Source organism: Hyperolius riggenbachi, chromosome 9, assembly GCF_040937935.1.
Source record: "Hyperolius riggenbachi isolate aHypRig1 chromosome 9, aHypRig1.pri, whole genome shotgun sequence".
Classification (NCBI taxonomy): Eukaryota; Metazoa; Chordata; class Amphibia; order Anura; family Hyperoliidae; genus Hyperolius; species Hyperolius riggenbachi.
The window spans coordinates 109,452,122-109,465,075 of record NC_090654.1 but is presented as its reverse complement, the minus strand read 5'-3'; the positions used below and the strand labels follow the sequence as shown (position 1 = coordinate 109,465,075).

Below are 12,954 nucleotides of genomic sequence, written 5' to 3'. Positions count from 1 at the left end.
ATATAATATACTGTATATGGAACTGTAGATTTTTCGAACATTTATCAAAATATGAAACTAATGTACTTGTTTAATTTATGTAACTGATAAATGTAATTTATGCAATTGATAAACAGAAATCATGAGTGTTTGTAGCAAAACAAAGTGTGGTAAATGCAGTTTAAGTAGCAATGTGATGTTCAGTGGTACCGTATTTTTCGGACTATAAGACGCTCCCGGACCATAAGACGCACCCAGGTTTAGAGGGCAAAGACCAGGGGGAAAAAAAATATAGCAAACCTGGTGTGTCTATGGTCCAGGGGCATCTTGCGGATGTTCTCACAGCAATTATTATAGCCCTCCTGTACTTTGTGTGTCTCCCTGTGTCCTCCTATGCCCCTTGTGTCTTCCTGTGTCCCTATCTGTCCCCCTGTATCGTACTTGGTTTGTGCCCCTGTATCCTATGTTTGTCCTATGTGCTATGCTTGTTCCTCTGTGTCCTCTGTTTGTCCCTGTGTGCTATGCTTGTCCTGTTGTGTTCATGGCTTGTCTAACTGTGTCCTCTGTTTGTCCCCCTGTGTGCTATGTCTGTCCTGTTCTGTCCTCAGCTTGTCTACCTGTTTCCTCTGCTTGTCCCTCTGTGTCCTCAGCTTGTCCCCCTATGTGCTATGCTTGTCCCTTTTGTGTAATCTGTTTGTCCCTGTGTCCGCAGCTTGTCCTGTTGTGTCCTCAGCTATCCCCCCCCCCACCCGGGGGCATTGCCCGGGTGTTATGTAGTTATCGGCAGCCATGTGTCACCGCCCCCCGCAGTGTAATTAGCTACATCAGTATAATCTGATTGGCCCCCGCTGTGTAGTTAGCCGCTGCCATGTATAACTGATTGTCCCCGGGCCCGCAGTGTAATTCGCCGCATCAGCATAATCCATTGTGCCCTGCTGTGTAATTAGCAGCCATATCTCACCCCATCTCGGGAAGTCCGCGCTGCTTAGAGACCCCCGCTGTGACACAAGGCTGCCGATAACTACATAACACCCGGGCAGTGGGATTAAACAAATCGGGACTCCCTGTATTAGGACCATAAGACGCAGTGACCTTTTTCCCCCCACTTTTGGGGGAGAAAACGTGCGTCTTATAGTCTGAAAAATACAGTAATTGTAATGCTAAACAGCAAACGATGATCAAATGAAATAATGATAAACGTACAGAGAGAGAAGGAAGATGTCACAGTGTAAAATGTAGTTCTATTAAAATGCTAAAAGTTAAAAGGTTGCCATGCAGGAGGGTTTTCTAACCAACCAACTTTTTCAATGTTTGCAAATTTTTCCCCCATATTGCGACAACCTGCTACACACGTGTGAGTTAAGTCAAACAGTTTCTTCAAAATACCAACTGAAAAATTGGATCGGATTGGCTGTATTGAATCAAAATAAAGAAATGTAATGTGAGTGGCCACCTTTAGAGTAAAGCCAATTTGGCCAATTTTACCATTACCATGTAGTATGAAAATATTCAAAATCTGCTGGCCCTCATACTACATGGAAGTGGTAACATTGGCCAATGAAGATTGGATGTGTATATGCACCTTTACATTTCCAGTTCCCTTAAAGACGACACAGAGACATTTTTGCTTTTGATCTGTGAGTGGACAATACTTACATGGAACAGCAGTGGCAAATCGATCAGGCTCACTGTTTAGCAAGCGTTGCCGCAGTTCATTTTGTCCACAATTTTGTGGCCCTATAAGAACTATAGGCCGCTTTCTGTTTGCTGGCTGGTGGTAAAGGGACATTTCTTCATATGTTAAGATTTCTTCATTGTCATAATCTGCATTAAAGAAGAAAAACTTGAGACTGTATTTCAAACTAGTCATCCATGTTACTATTCAGGACCGATGACCCTTAAAGACCCAGATCAGGCACATGAGGCAATCCTGAACAAGATTAAAAGAAAAGACTGAGAGGAAATTATAGTGTAATAGGCCAGTAACAGGAAATAAAAAGTACAACAAGGTTTGTATTAACAAACATGAGCTGTCTGAGAGTCAGCCAGTCACACAGCAGATGTGGGTCACAACCCTCTCCACAATCAGTATCGTTCTTGATCTCCAAAAGTTCTCATTGAGCATTTATTTAGCGCTGGCATCTTCTGCAGTGCTTTGCAGTCTTGACACTAACTGTCCATCAGAGGAGCCCACAGTGTAATCCTACCATAGTCATATGTCCATAGTCTAGGGCCAATATTAGGGGAAACCAATTAACTTATCTGTATGTTTGTGGGCTGTGGGAGGATCGCTGCTTACGCCCCAAACATTTGTAAAGGATAAAAACAACTCAACCTACAACCAAGGTGGGAATTTAAAATACTGTAGGGGGCACAAACACATAAAATCATTAAAAACTTTAAAAGGGAGGCGAGTTACTGAATTGCATCTTCCCAAGAATTACTCTACAAATAAATAAAAATAGCTTTATTGGCATATTCATGACAGTGGCAGCAACGGATGAAATCACTCCGCAATGAATCTACAGTTAGGCGAGATATTGGGAAAAAAACTTGAAATGAAGAAACAGGAGAAATATTAAAGAAGTGTGAGCTTGCCATTTTCTTGTGTGGAAAATTAATATTTTAAGTCAAAAAAAGGGAGGGGAATAGATGTCACCTCAATGCCATTTCACAAGGGCCCTGAGGGCACAGTGGAGATGGCTTTATCTATAAGGGCATTCTGGAAATAAAAGTCATTGCACATTAAACATTCTGCAGTTCTCATTAGCTCCAGCTGCAGTGTGGTGGATGAAGACCTCAGTGATGACAGACAGTGAATGTCAGTGGCAGACAGCAACCAGCCCAAAGAGTTGTGGTGAAGGATATGTGCACAGACACAGAAATCCTTGTACAAGAAAAAGGAGAAACTTAATGATGAGGGCCATGGGCAAAACACCGACAATACCAGCTTTCTCACACCCCTTGAATGAGACTTGTTATTTCGTGTTAAATAGCCTCTGAAAAATGGCTCAAGGGATAATTAGGCATTATGCGGGTTATCAACCCACAATCATTTGTGTGGAACGCCTCCACCCATGCAAAACCCCATATACTGTACATCATTTATTCTTCACTCACAGCCTACTCTTTATCTGCCTCATACTGTTCACCCATTTTTCCTTTGCACCTATACAACAGGCAATTATACTGCCAATGCCATGTCACGGTCCACAGCAACAAGTCCAATACCCACAGAGGAAGAAGCCTACATACATCAGTCTTTAAAAACAAGTAATGTGTTGTGTTGAAATAGTTGTGTTGCTTAGCTGGGTTAAAGTTAGGTTTATAAAGGTTAAAATTATTTGAAAAAAATATGGATTTTGATAGCTTAATACAGCAGACAAGCTGGAAACCCTTCCAACCAGAAACCACAAATTGATTACCGCGTTTTGTACAGAGTTTTCTGTCTGCATTTATCACTTCAGTCAATTGATTTATTTTGAAGCTACATAAATTTGCTAAAAATTTACCACCAACTCAGAATTATTAACATCTCACTAACAATCCCTAGCATGGAGGAATCTACTGGAACTTTCAACTGGTAGAAGATATTTTTTTCTTTCACTACTACATTTATATAGGGCCGATTTCTAGACTTTTTGCTGCCTGAGGCAAACTTGTGAAGATGCCCCCCCCCCCCTCCCGATAGTAACTGCCCCCAGTATAGGTATCCTGGAGGGGGTAGCAGCCAGGAAGGGGGGCAGCGGGCGCGGTGGGGCGGGGTTGTTAACGTGGAAGGAGGCGTCATCGCTTCCCTGCCCGGTGCCTGATAATTGTACACTGCGGTAATAGCTGGAGGGGGAGTGCAGACCAGGGGGACCCAGGTGAGGGAGGGGGTTCGACCCCCCTTCCCCACCTGTTCCTGGCTGCTACCCCCTCCAGCTCTGCGTCCCCCCACCCCCGGCCAGGCGGGCGCCTTCTCTCCCCACTTCTGCCGCCTGAGGAACCCACCTCATGGGCGGCCCGGGGCTGCCTTTATACACAGAGTGATGGGGATTAGTCTCTGCCTCTTGGCTACTGACAGTACCCTTCTCATTATTTTTAAAGTTACACTGAAGCGAAAAAAAAAAACCAAAACCATATGATATAATGAATTGTATGTGTAGTACAGAATTAATAGAACAATTATTAGAAAATAGTCTCATATTTTTGTTTTTAGTTATATAGCTTTTTTTTTTTTTTTTTTTTAATAACATTGCATCATTCTCTAATACCTGCAATTACAAACCACACACTGTTTTAAACTATGAAACAGAGCAGAGCTAATGGCCCTTTGCTCTCCCCTGCAGTAAACCTCATCTGAAGCTGCCTCTCACTGTTTATTTGATGTATAAGTGCTTCAGAAAATAGGACTGTGTCTGACCCAGGTTAAGTCAGAGCTCAGAGAAGCTCTTTTGCATAGGTAACTGAAGTTTCAAAACTGTTCCGGTACTGGAAACAATGAGACTTTTCTTTGCTTATAATGTTCTATTTCTTAGCTGTGCTACACATACAATGCATTATATCCTAAGTTTATTTTCACTTCAGATTCCCTTTACAACCAAAACGTACTTGTGCCGCAGAGTTTTGCTTTTGCTTGCATGAAACATTTGTGTAAAAAGGCTATGAGAAAACTTTTCTAACCTAGGAATCCATGTTTTGCCCTACTGATTTACCTGTGGTTCTTTGGGTAAAACCGCAATAACTTCTAGGTTTATTCACCACTAATTATCTCAGAAATGCTGCTAAAGTAGTATGAAATTCAGCATTTGTTCTTTGCTTTGAAAGATTATTTACAGCATAAAACAGACTGGCACAAAAAAAAGTTAGCAGATCAGCATTCCAACAGTTAAGCACAGCACTTTGTTCTTCAGGGGAAAGCTTCCTGCCACATCGGAAGAGGTGATAACATATTTGTTTACATTCATTTGTCAGCTACAATTAGTATACAGCCAGCAGTGTGCTGAAACCGATCTGCACACATTGTAGACCCAGAGAGACCTGAGAAGTAATCACTGGATACATAATATATAAATATAGCAGCTATGCAGTAAAATGAAATCGTAGCTTTCAGAGCAGTTAAACTGTACTTTGGGAACTTGTAATTTGTAAATGGACAATACTACTTATGCACAAAGCAAATAGGATAACTGCATAGGTAATAAAAAGCAGGAAGCATGTTTTTATTGCTTATTATGCCAGAGTTTAATCCCCCTTTAATAAGTTGCTCAGTGTTTTCCTGGCACCTTGCACTTTTGATTTACATGCTACAGCTTCCATTTCTCCTTAAGCAGAGATTCCCCTGTTGTACAGATCATCAACACTACTAGTGATGAATCGCATTGTGTGGGAGAGGTGTAAAATACTGTGGCCTTTTCACAGCGCCGCTTCTTGGGGCAGTCAAAAGTCTTCAGAGACATTCATTGCTGCTTTCCCGAAATGTGGGTTTCCTGAATCTGCTGGTAACATGCAGTTTTGTTATGATTTCTGTGAAGCCATCAAGACAGGTTTTGCAGGAATGTGTAGAAACAAGCGCTTAATGAATCACTAGCTGCCCTGAATGTCAGCTGGAGTGGGAGTAAGTGTAGCTGCACTGAAACTATTATACATGTCATATGTAACCCCACCCACTTATCGACACGCTTATCAGCCCATCAAAAACATTCTGGGAAGTAAATTGGCATTGTGGCAAGTCAACAATATTTTTAGTAGTATGTCTATTTAGAATTTGGCATGAGAAATTATTTTCCATTTCCTGCTACAATGAGAGGAACAGTTTTCCTAACAAGTTAAATGTCCACTGGAGTTAAGTCCTTACAATAAAGCCTCAGCTTCACATTCTCCTGCTCCGCTCTGAATGGACTTTTTACGGCTACGTCACACCCACCACTACTCACACACGTATTTACCTTTGCCATTGCCACACACATCTTCACCCATAAATCACTACAAACTATGAAAAGCACCATTTTAGACCCAGACAAAATCAGGTACATCCCTAAGGTGACGTCTGAAGGAGAAGGCCCAACAGAGCTATTCTTCGCACACACTGCTTTGTGTTACTTCCATTAAAGGATAACTGATTTTAACTGCTGTTTGAAAATGGAGGCTACAGAGATGTGGAGGCATGTGCGACCCCCTTACTGGTCTTCCTGATCACTCCTGTGAGGCTGCATCTTCTTTCAAATTGCTCAGGTAGCAGCTAAGGCCACATACAGACATCAGACCATAGTCTTTGGAAAATGAAAGATCACAGACCAATCTTACCACCCTTCCTGTAGTATAAGAGCCATACTCTACACAGTCTTTTCTATGGAGCTGAACTCCACATCAGAAAAAAATCATTGCAAGATGCTGCACACACAGATGCTGTACAGACACAAAAGATCAGTATCTGCAAAAGATCTGTTCCTGCCAAAAATCCATTCCTGCAAATTGCAATGATAGTCTATGAGATCTGCAGATCATCATACACACATGATTTAACTGACATTCATCTGCAGATCAGATCCACCAGGATGGATTTTCAGATCTGCAGATCTGCAGATGAATGTCAGTTAAATCATGTGTGTATGATGATCTGCAGATCTCATAGACTATCATTGCAATTTGCAGGAATGGATTTTTGGCAGGAACAGATATTTTGCAGATACTGATCTTTTGTGTCTGTACAGCATCTGTGTGTGCAGCATCTTGCAATGATTTTTTTCTGATGTGGAGTTCAGCTCCATAGAAAAGACTGTGTAGAGTATGGCTCTTATACTACAGGAAGGGTGGTAAGATTGGTCTGTGATCTTTCATTTTCCAAAGACTATGGTCTGATGTCTGTATGTGGCCTAAGACTTGAGTAAGTTGCACCTTTGACCTGGAGGTACTTACCTGCGTGGCATATATGATACACCCCCCCCCCCCCCCCCCCCCTTTGTGACCATGCTCACCTTTCTCCTGCCTTCCCAACACGTTTTGTTTTTTTTTTGACAGGGGTGGGCCGAGAAAGCATTCAATGTATTTCTGTAGGCACTGCATTTTATGTGTTTTTTTTTATTTACGTATTTTTATGCAAACTATGCCATGAAGTGTTGCCTGTTTCTCTACCTTGGCTCATGGAGAAAGAAAAAAGTCATACCTCAAAAATTCAGAACATAGTATACAATTAAAATGCAGTTAAAATGCACATACGCATATGTGGAAAAACCTAAGAATGAGGTGGGTGGCAATTCTAACAACTTAATATGCACTATTACCTTAGCAAAAGATGACTGATTAGTGTAACAATTATATGGTCGGTGATAATTGAGCTGTAATTACTTTAGATTTGGTCTACATTAACTGTTACAGCTCCTTTGGTATTCCTAGGATAATATTTTGACCTGTAAGGAACCAGGTTGAACAGCTTATTTTTTATAATGTGGACCCACTTCCTACAAAACATATTATTGGAACCTACAAAACTAATTAAAGTGTAGGCTTCCATCTTCCTGTTCACGAAAATTGGGGTAAGCAAAAGGTGCCTTGACCGGGGCACTAAAAAGCCAAAAACAGCCCTGCATACTGCCCACATCAAAACGAAGTTCTTCACACCTTAAAGGGGAACTGAAGTAAGAGGTATACGGAGGCTGCCATATTTATTTCCTTTTAATTAATACCAGTTGCCTGGCAGCCCTGCTGGTCTATTTCTCTGCAGTAGTATCTGAACAACACCAGAAACAAGCATGCAGCTAGTCTTGTCAGATCTGACTTTAACCCATTCAGGTTCCGTCGTTTTCACGTGAGAAATGTTCACCTCCCATTCATTAGCCTATAACTTTATCACTACTTATCACAATGCACTGATCTATATCTTGTTTTTTCCGCCACCAATTAGGCTTTCTTTGGGGGGTACATTTTGCTAAGAGCCACTTTACTGTAAATGCATTTTAACAGGAAGAAGAAAAAAACGGAAAAAAATTCATTATTTCTCAGTTTTCAGCCATTAGTTTTAAAATAATACATGCCTCCATAATTAAAACTCACGTATTGTATTTGCCCATATGTCCCGGTTATTACACCGTTAAAATTATGTCCCTATCACAATGTATGGCGACAATATTTTATTTGGAAATAAAGGTGCATTTTTCCGTTTTGCATCTATCACTATTTACAAGTTTAAAAAAAAAAAAAAAATAGAAATATTTCATCTTTACATTGATATTTAAAAAGTTTAGACCCTTAGGTAAATATTTACATTTTTTTTTATTGTAATTTTTTTTTTTTTATAGTAAACATTTTATTTGGGTAGTTTTGGGAGGGTGGGAGGTAAACAATAGATTTCTAATGTAAATGTGTGTTAATTTAAATTTATTTTTTTTTACAGGTGTAGTATTACTTTTTGGCCACAAGATGGCGGCCATGAGTTTGTTTACATGACGTCACTCTAAGCGTAACATACGCTTACAGTGACGCATCGGGAAGGGAACGGCCAGAAAAGGCGCAGTTTCCGAGAGAAGCTGTTGCTTTTTCAGCGGGGGAGAGGAATCAATGATCGGGCACCATAGCCCGATACATTGATTCCCTGGCTACCGAATCCGCTGCCGAGAGTGCGCGTGCACGCGCGCGATCGGCCGCGGGAGCGCGCATGGTTCCTGGACGTAGAAACTACGTCCAGGAACCAAAATAGGTTAAAGTCTGAAACCCCTGATCTACTGCATGCTTGTTCAGGGGCTATGGCTAATAGTATTAGAGGCAGAGGATCAGCAGGGCTGCCAGGCAACTGGCATTGCTTAAAATGAAATAAACATGGCAGCCTCCATATACCTCTCTCTTCAGTTCCCCTTTAATGGCAAAAACGCCATAATCAATAAGCATAATCAATTAATTTATGTAAGTAGGCAATCAAAGTTAATAAATAAATGCTTTGTGGATTCACAATTCTAGTACAACTGCAGCAACAAAGAAACTTTTGTCAGAAATGTAATGTTATAGCAACCTCATGTCTTAATATAAATCGTATTAATCAAAAATAAAAACATCTGTACATGTGTTTGAAGAGTCCTGAAGCATTTTTAGGCTTACCATCGTTCTTATTGGCATTGTATAATACTTTTTTCCTTTTCTTTTTGTTCTTCTTTGCGCACCACAATTTTCCTGCAGACAAGAAGATTGGTCTTAGCTAAAGTTTCATCTAACGGACAGAACAACATTCAGCAAGCGACAGCAAACAGGATGATCACATGACAGTTCTGTAAACAGACGCAATACCAAATCATATGAAAGTGTTAAAACTTTGCAGGATATACAAAAAAAAAAAAAAAAAAAATAATAAAAAAAAAAAAATCACACGTACATATAATATATGTACAAATATAGCAATGTAATACTGTATATGTTCACAACTGAATACCAGGCAGAAGTCAAACGTACATCCTTGTAAAGTTACTGCCAAATGTAAAAAAATAAATGAATCACAAATAGGATATTTTCACTGTTGAAGATCCCATTAAATGACAACCTCGGATCTTTCTTCTGACTACAGCTGGTACCAAGGGGAAAGTCTATCTAGAAGGACACAGCAAAGGCCCTGCTTCCCCTCGAAAAGTGTACCACATTGCAGACAATGGCACAAAAGCATCCTGATTGCCTTAACCACAGGAGTCGAACTCCAGTCCTTGAGGACCATATCCATGCCAGTGTTCAGGATGGACTGAGCAATGGAGAAATGTGTTCTGCTTGATGAACCTCACCTTTCCTGATTCACTCCCATCAATTCATTTGAGCTGTGCCAAAAATGTGTGAGGACCTCGTCCCTGGAGGACAGGAGTTCCTTATAAGTTGTCTAAACAAATGTACTGAAACAAATAATACTTTGTGATCTTTAATTTTTTGGTCTCTAATTGCCCTCTCATCTTTCTGCATCTTCAAAGCAAAGCCCCATGCAAAATAAAGTTGTCTCCACACAAGAGGGGTGCACAAGCAGAGAGCAGCACATAAAAGATATATTGCTCACAAAAAAGGGAGGTGAAAATTAAACAGGAAGGTCGCATATGGTAGTAGGCGTCTGCAGCACATTAAAAAAGTAGCTCATAGAAGGAAGCTGCAAAATACAGAGGGCTGAGGCAAAGGCTGCTGAAAGTGCAAGAGGGGATGTGGGACTGAGGGGATGCTGTATGAGGAAAAATGGTGCACTGCATGTGGAATAGGAAGAAGGCTGCTGCATACGGGTGCTAGTGCAAATGGAAAAAAGCCATCCTACTTGGAAGGGATAGGAGATTTCAGCCCAAGAACTTTAGCAACTTTTTCTTTTTTGCAATAGTTGTCCTTTAATTGGAGCCTACATGGCAAACATTTCCACACACCATCCCATAGAGCCAAGCGTAGAGACAGCCAGACGGGCGTGCAAATACTTGTCATGAGAGCATTCGAAACGTATAGAGTGCAGCTCAGAAAGAAACTTGATTACACAACAGTGTTCGTCTGATAAAATACCAACCTTTAAAGAGAGGGCTTGTAACCAGGATTAATCATACACATTACACACCATGGCAACAAGATTCTAAACCGTATACCTGATTTTTCGGGTTCCTTGTCCTCCTCTATGGTCTGTTTCATTGCTTCTCGCTGTTGCTGGAAACTTTTACCTTTGGAAACAATATAAAACGTGGTTAAATGGACTGGAGGTTTCACAGTGAAAACCATCACACACCTTAAAGACTGCAAAATAGTTTACACAATGACTTAACCCCACAACCAGGAACTTATCTTCCAATATTATAAATGTCCAAAATCCCGGTTTCCCCCTCTTTGAAGTCAAATGCCCTGTGCCCAGCTTTCCATTAGGTGTGTATTTATGCTGCCATAAGTCTATTATTATTATTATTATATAGTATTTATATATAGTGCTGACATCATCCACAGGGCTGTACAGAGTATATAGTCTTGTCACTAAAAATCTATTGGCTTGAGTGCTCATGGACACAGCACAAAATATGTGAACACAATTGCATTATTGCTCTCTGCACCAGGTTATTAAAAGGTTAAGTGAGTTTGAAGAGGTACTGTGATGACATATAGCAGAATGCAGTTAATTATTCAGGATAGCAACTTTTCCTGGTGTCAGCATAAGAAACACTTTCAATATCTACCGTATATTCCGGCTTATAAGACGACTGGGCATATAAGACGACCCCCCAACTTCTCCAGTTAAAATATAGAGTTTGGGATATACTCACTGCATAAGACTACCCCCTCTTCCAACGCACACCAAATAAAAATTGAAAAAAACATCATATACTGGTGCTATGTATGAACAGATACTGATGCTGTACTGTATGTAGTACCCAGTATATAACAGTATATAGGCAATTGACTGGTTGTCCCTAAGTGGATTGGTCAGCTCTCCTTGTCACCGTGTTTATCAGAGCGGTATGGAAGAATAGATTGCGCTGTGCCCATAAAGCACGCCTCTTTTACCCTTCTGGCCCGCCCTTGTATCCTATTTACCTCCTTCTCTGCCTCTCAGATCTCACACATGTGCATTTGCGCCGCTTCACTACAGTCCCCAGCAGCGAGATCTGAGAGGCGGTAACAGGATAGGGGGTATCACCCAGCATCAATGATACCCGGCATATAAGACGACCCCTGACTTTTCAGAACATTTTCAAGGGTTAAAAAGTAGTCTTATAAGCCAGAATATACAGTATATATTGTTGTATATTGGTAGATAGAACCTCCCTCGAGTGATGCTTAGCCTAGGCTGTTTAGCTAACATTCTCCTCCCAGGGCATTCTGGGAGACAAAATTCTCTGAAACAAACATTCTGTAGAGCTGTGCCTGTCAGGACTAAATATGTTACCCCCTGTGATAAATTTCAGAATGTAAATCAGGGTGAGGGAAGACCTACAAACACTCACTAAATAATTTATCAATGAATATTGTTTAAAAAAAAAAATAACTTTTATTCATTGTTATTTTTACTACAGTTCTTATTTAACGCACTGCCAGTTCACAGTGTAAAAGGGTAAGCTGAGCCCTTTATCTAATGAATACACTTTGTGGTTATTCATTGTAATTTGTGTAAACTTTGTGAAGCCACAAAGACAAAACATTTGCAGGTTTACGGAACGTTTTATGGTCTAGGTTCCTGTGAAATCAAAGCGACACTGGCCAACCTGAATTATTCACAGTCAGAATCAGCGATGCAGATGTGAGTTAGCTGCAATCAAATGCAATATGGTCATGAGATTTTACGCCTAAAAACAGAAATGTTACCTGGTACAAGGCCTGCAAGGGGCTGATTATCTTCATCTCCGTCTCTGTACGCCTGCCACCAATTGGGGTCATCTTGGCAAATGATATGTAAGATATCTCCTTTTTGGAAGGAAAGGCCCAGCTCTCGGCATGGCACATATGGGTCATCAGTAGGGTCATAGTCAAAGTGCGCTTTCACATGTATCTTGAAAGAAAATTATAATCAGTTACACGTCAAACAAATAAGTAGAACAATGAAAGAATTAAACAATGTGAACCCCGAGCAAAGTAAATTGTTACACTGCAACAGATTCCTTGCAAAAAAAAAACAACTTTCTATAATGATAGAAATTCCTCAATGGTGGATGCAAGAGAACAATCATTTCTATTATCTAATCAATGCATGCATAAATATGGCAGCTCCATACCGCTTAAAGTTCAGTTGTCCATTAAACATGCATTCTAAAAAACATTTTAAAATGAATGGCATAAAACGTTATATGCAATGCCGTGCAAGAGAACCCAAAATAAAAATGTACACAACAGATAAAATTGGTATAAGTCTATGAAACCACATTTTAGTGGTGAGTAAATATTTTAGTTAATTAGGTATAATAGATCAGGTAACAGCACAGGTACCAGTGAAGTTTAAAAATACATAAACACTGGCACCTCTGTTAGCTGATCAATTACACCTATTGATATCCACCCTTGGTGGAGGGATGTCACCCC

General features: G+C 40.4%; 1 protein-coding gene across 1 annotated transcript in view; it reads right to left on the bottom strand.

Moving 5' to 3' along the window:
• PALS1 (protein associated with LIN7 1, MAGUK p55 family member) overlaps nt 1–12,954 on the bottom strand; it is a 119,871-nt gene that overhangs the window by 16,643 nt on the left and 90,274 nt on the right. The window contains exons 8-11 of the mRNA XM_068253321.1: nt 12,244–12,427; nt 10,542–10,613; nt 9,052–9,123; nt 1,636–1,803 (exon numbers count right to left, since the gene is read on the bottom strand). Coding sequence (XP_068109422.1) covers nt 1,636–1,803; nt 9,052–9,123; nt 10,542–10,613; nt 12,244–12,427 — 496 coding nt within the window. The remainder of the gene's footprint in view (nt 1–1,635; nt 1,804–9,051; nt 9,124–10,541; nt 10,614–12,243; nt 12,428–12,954) is intronic.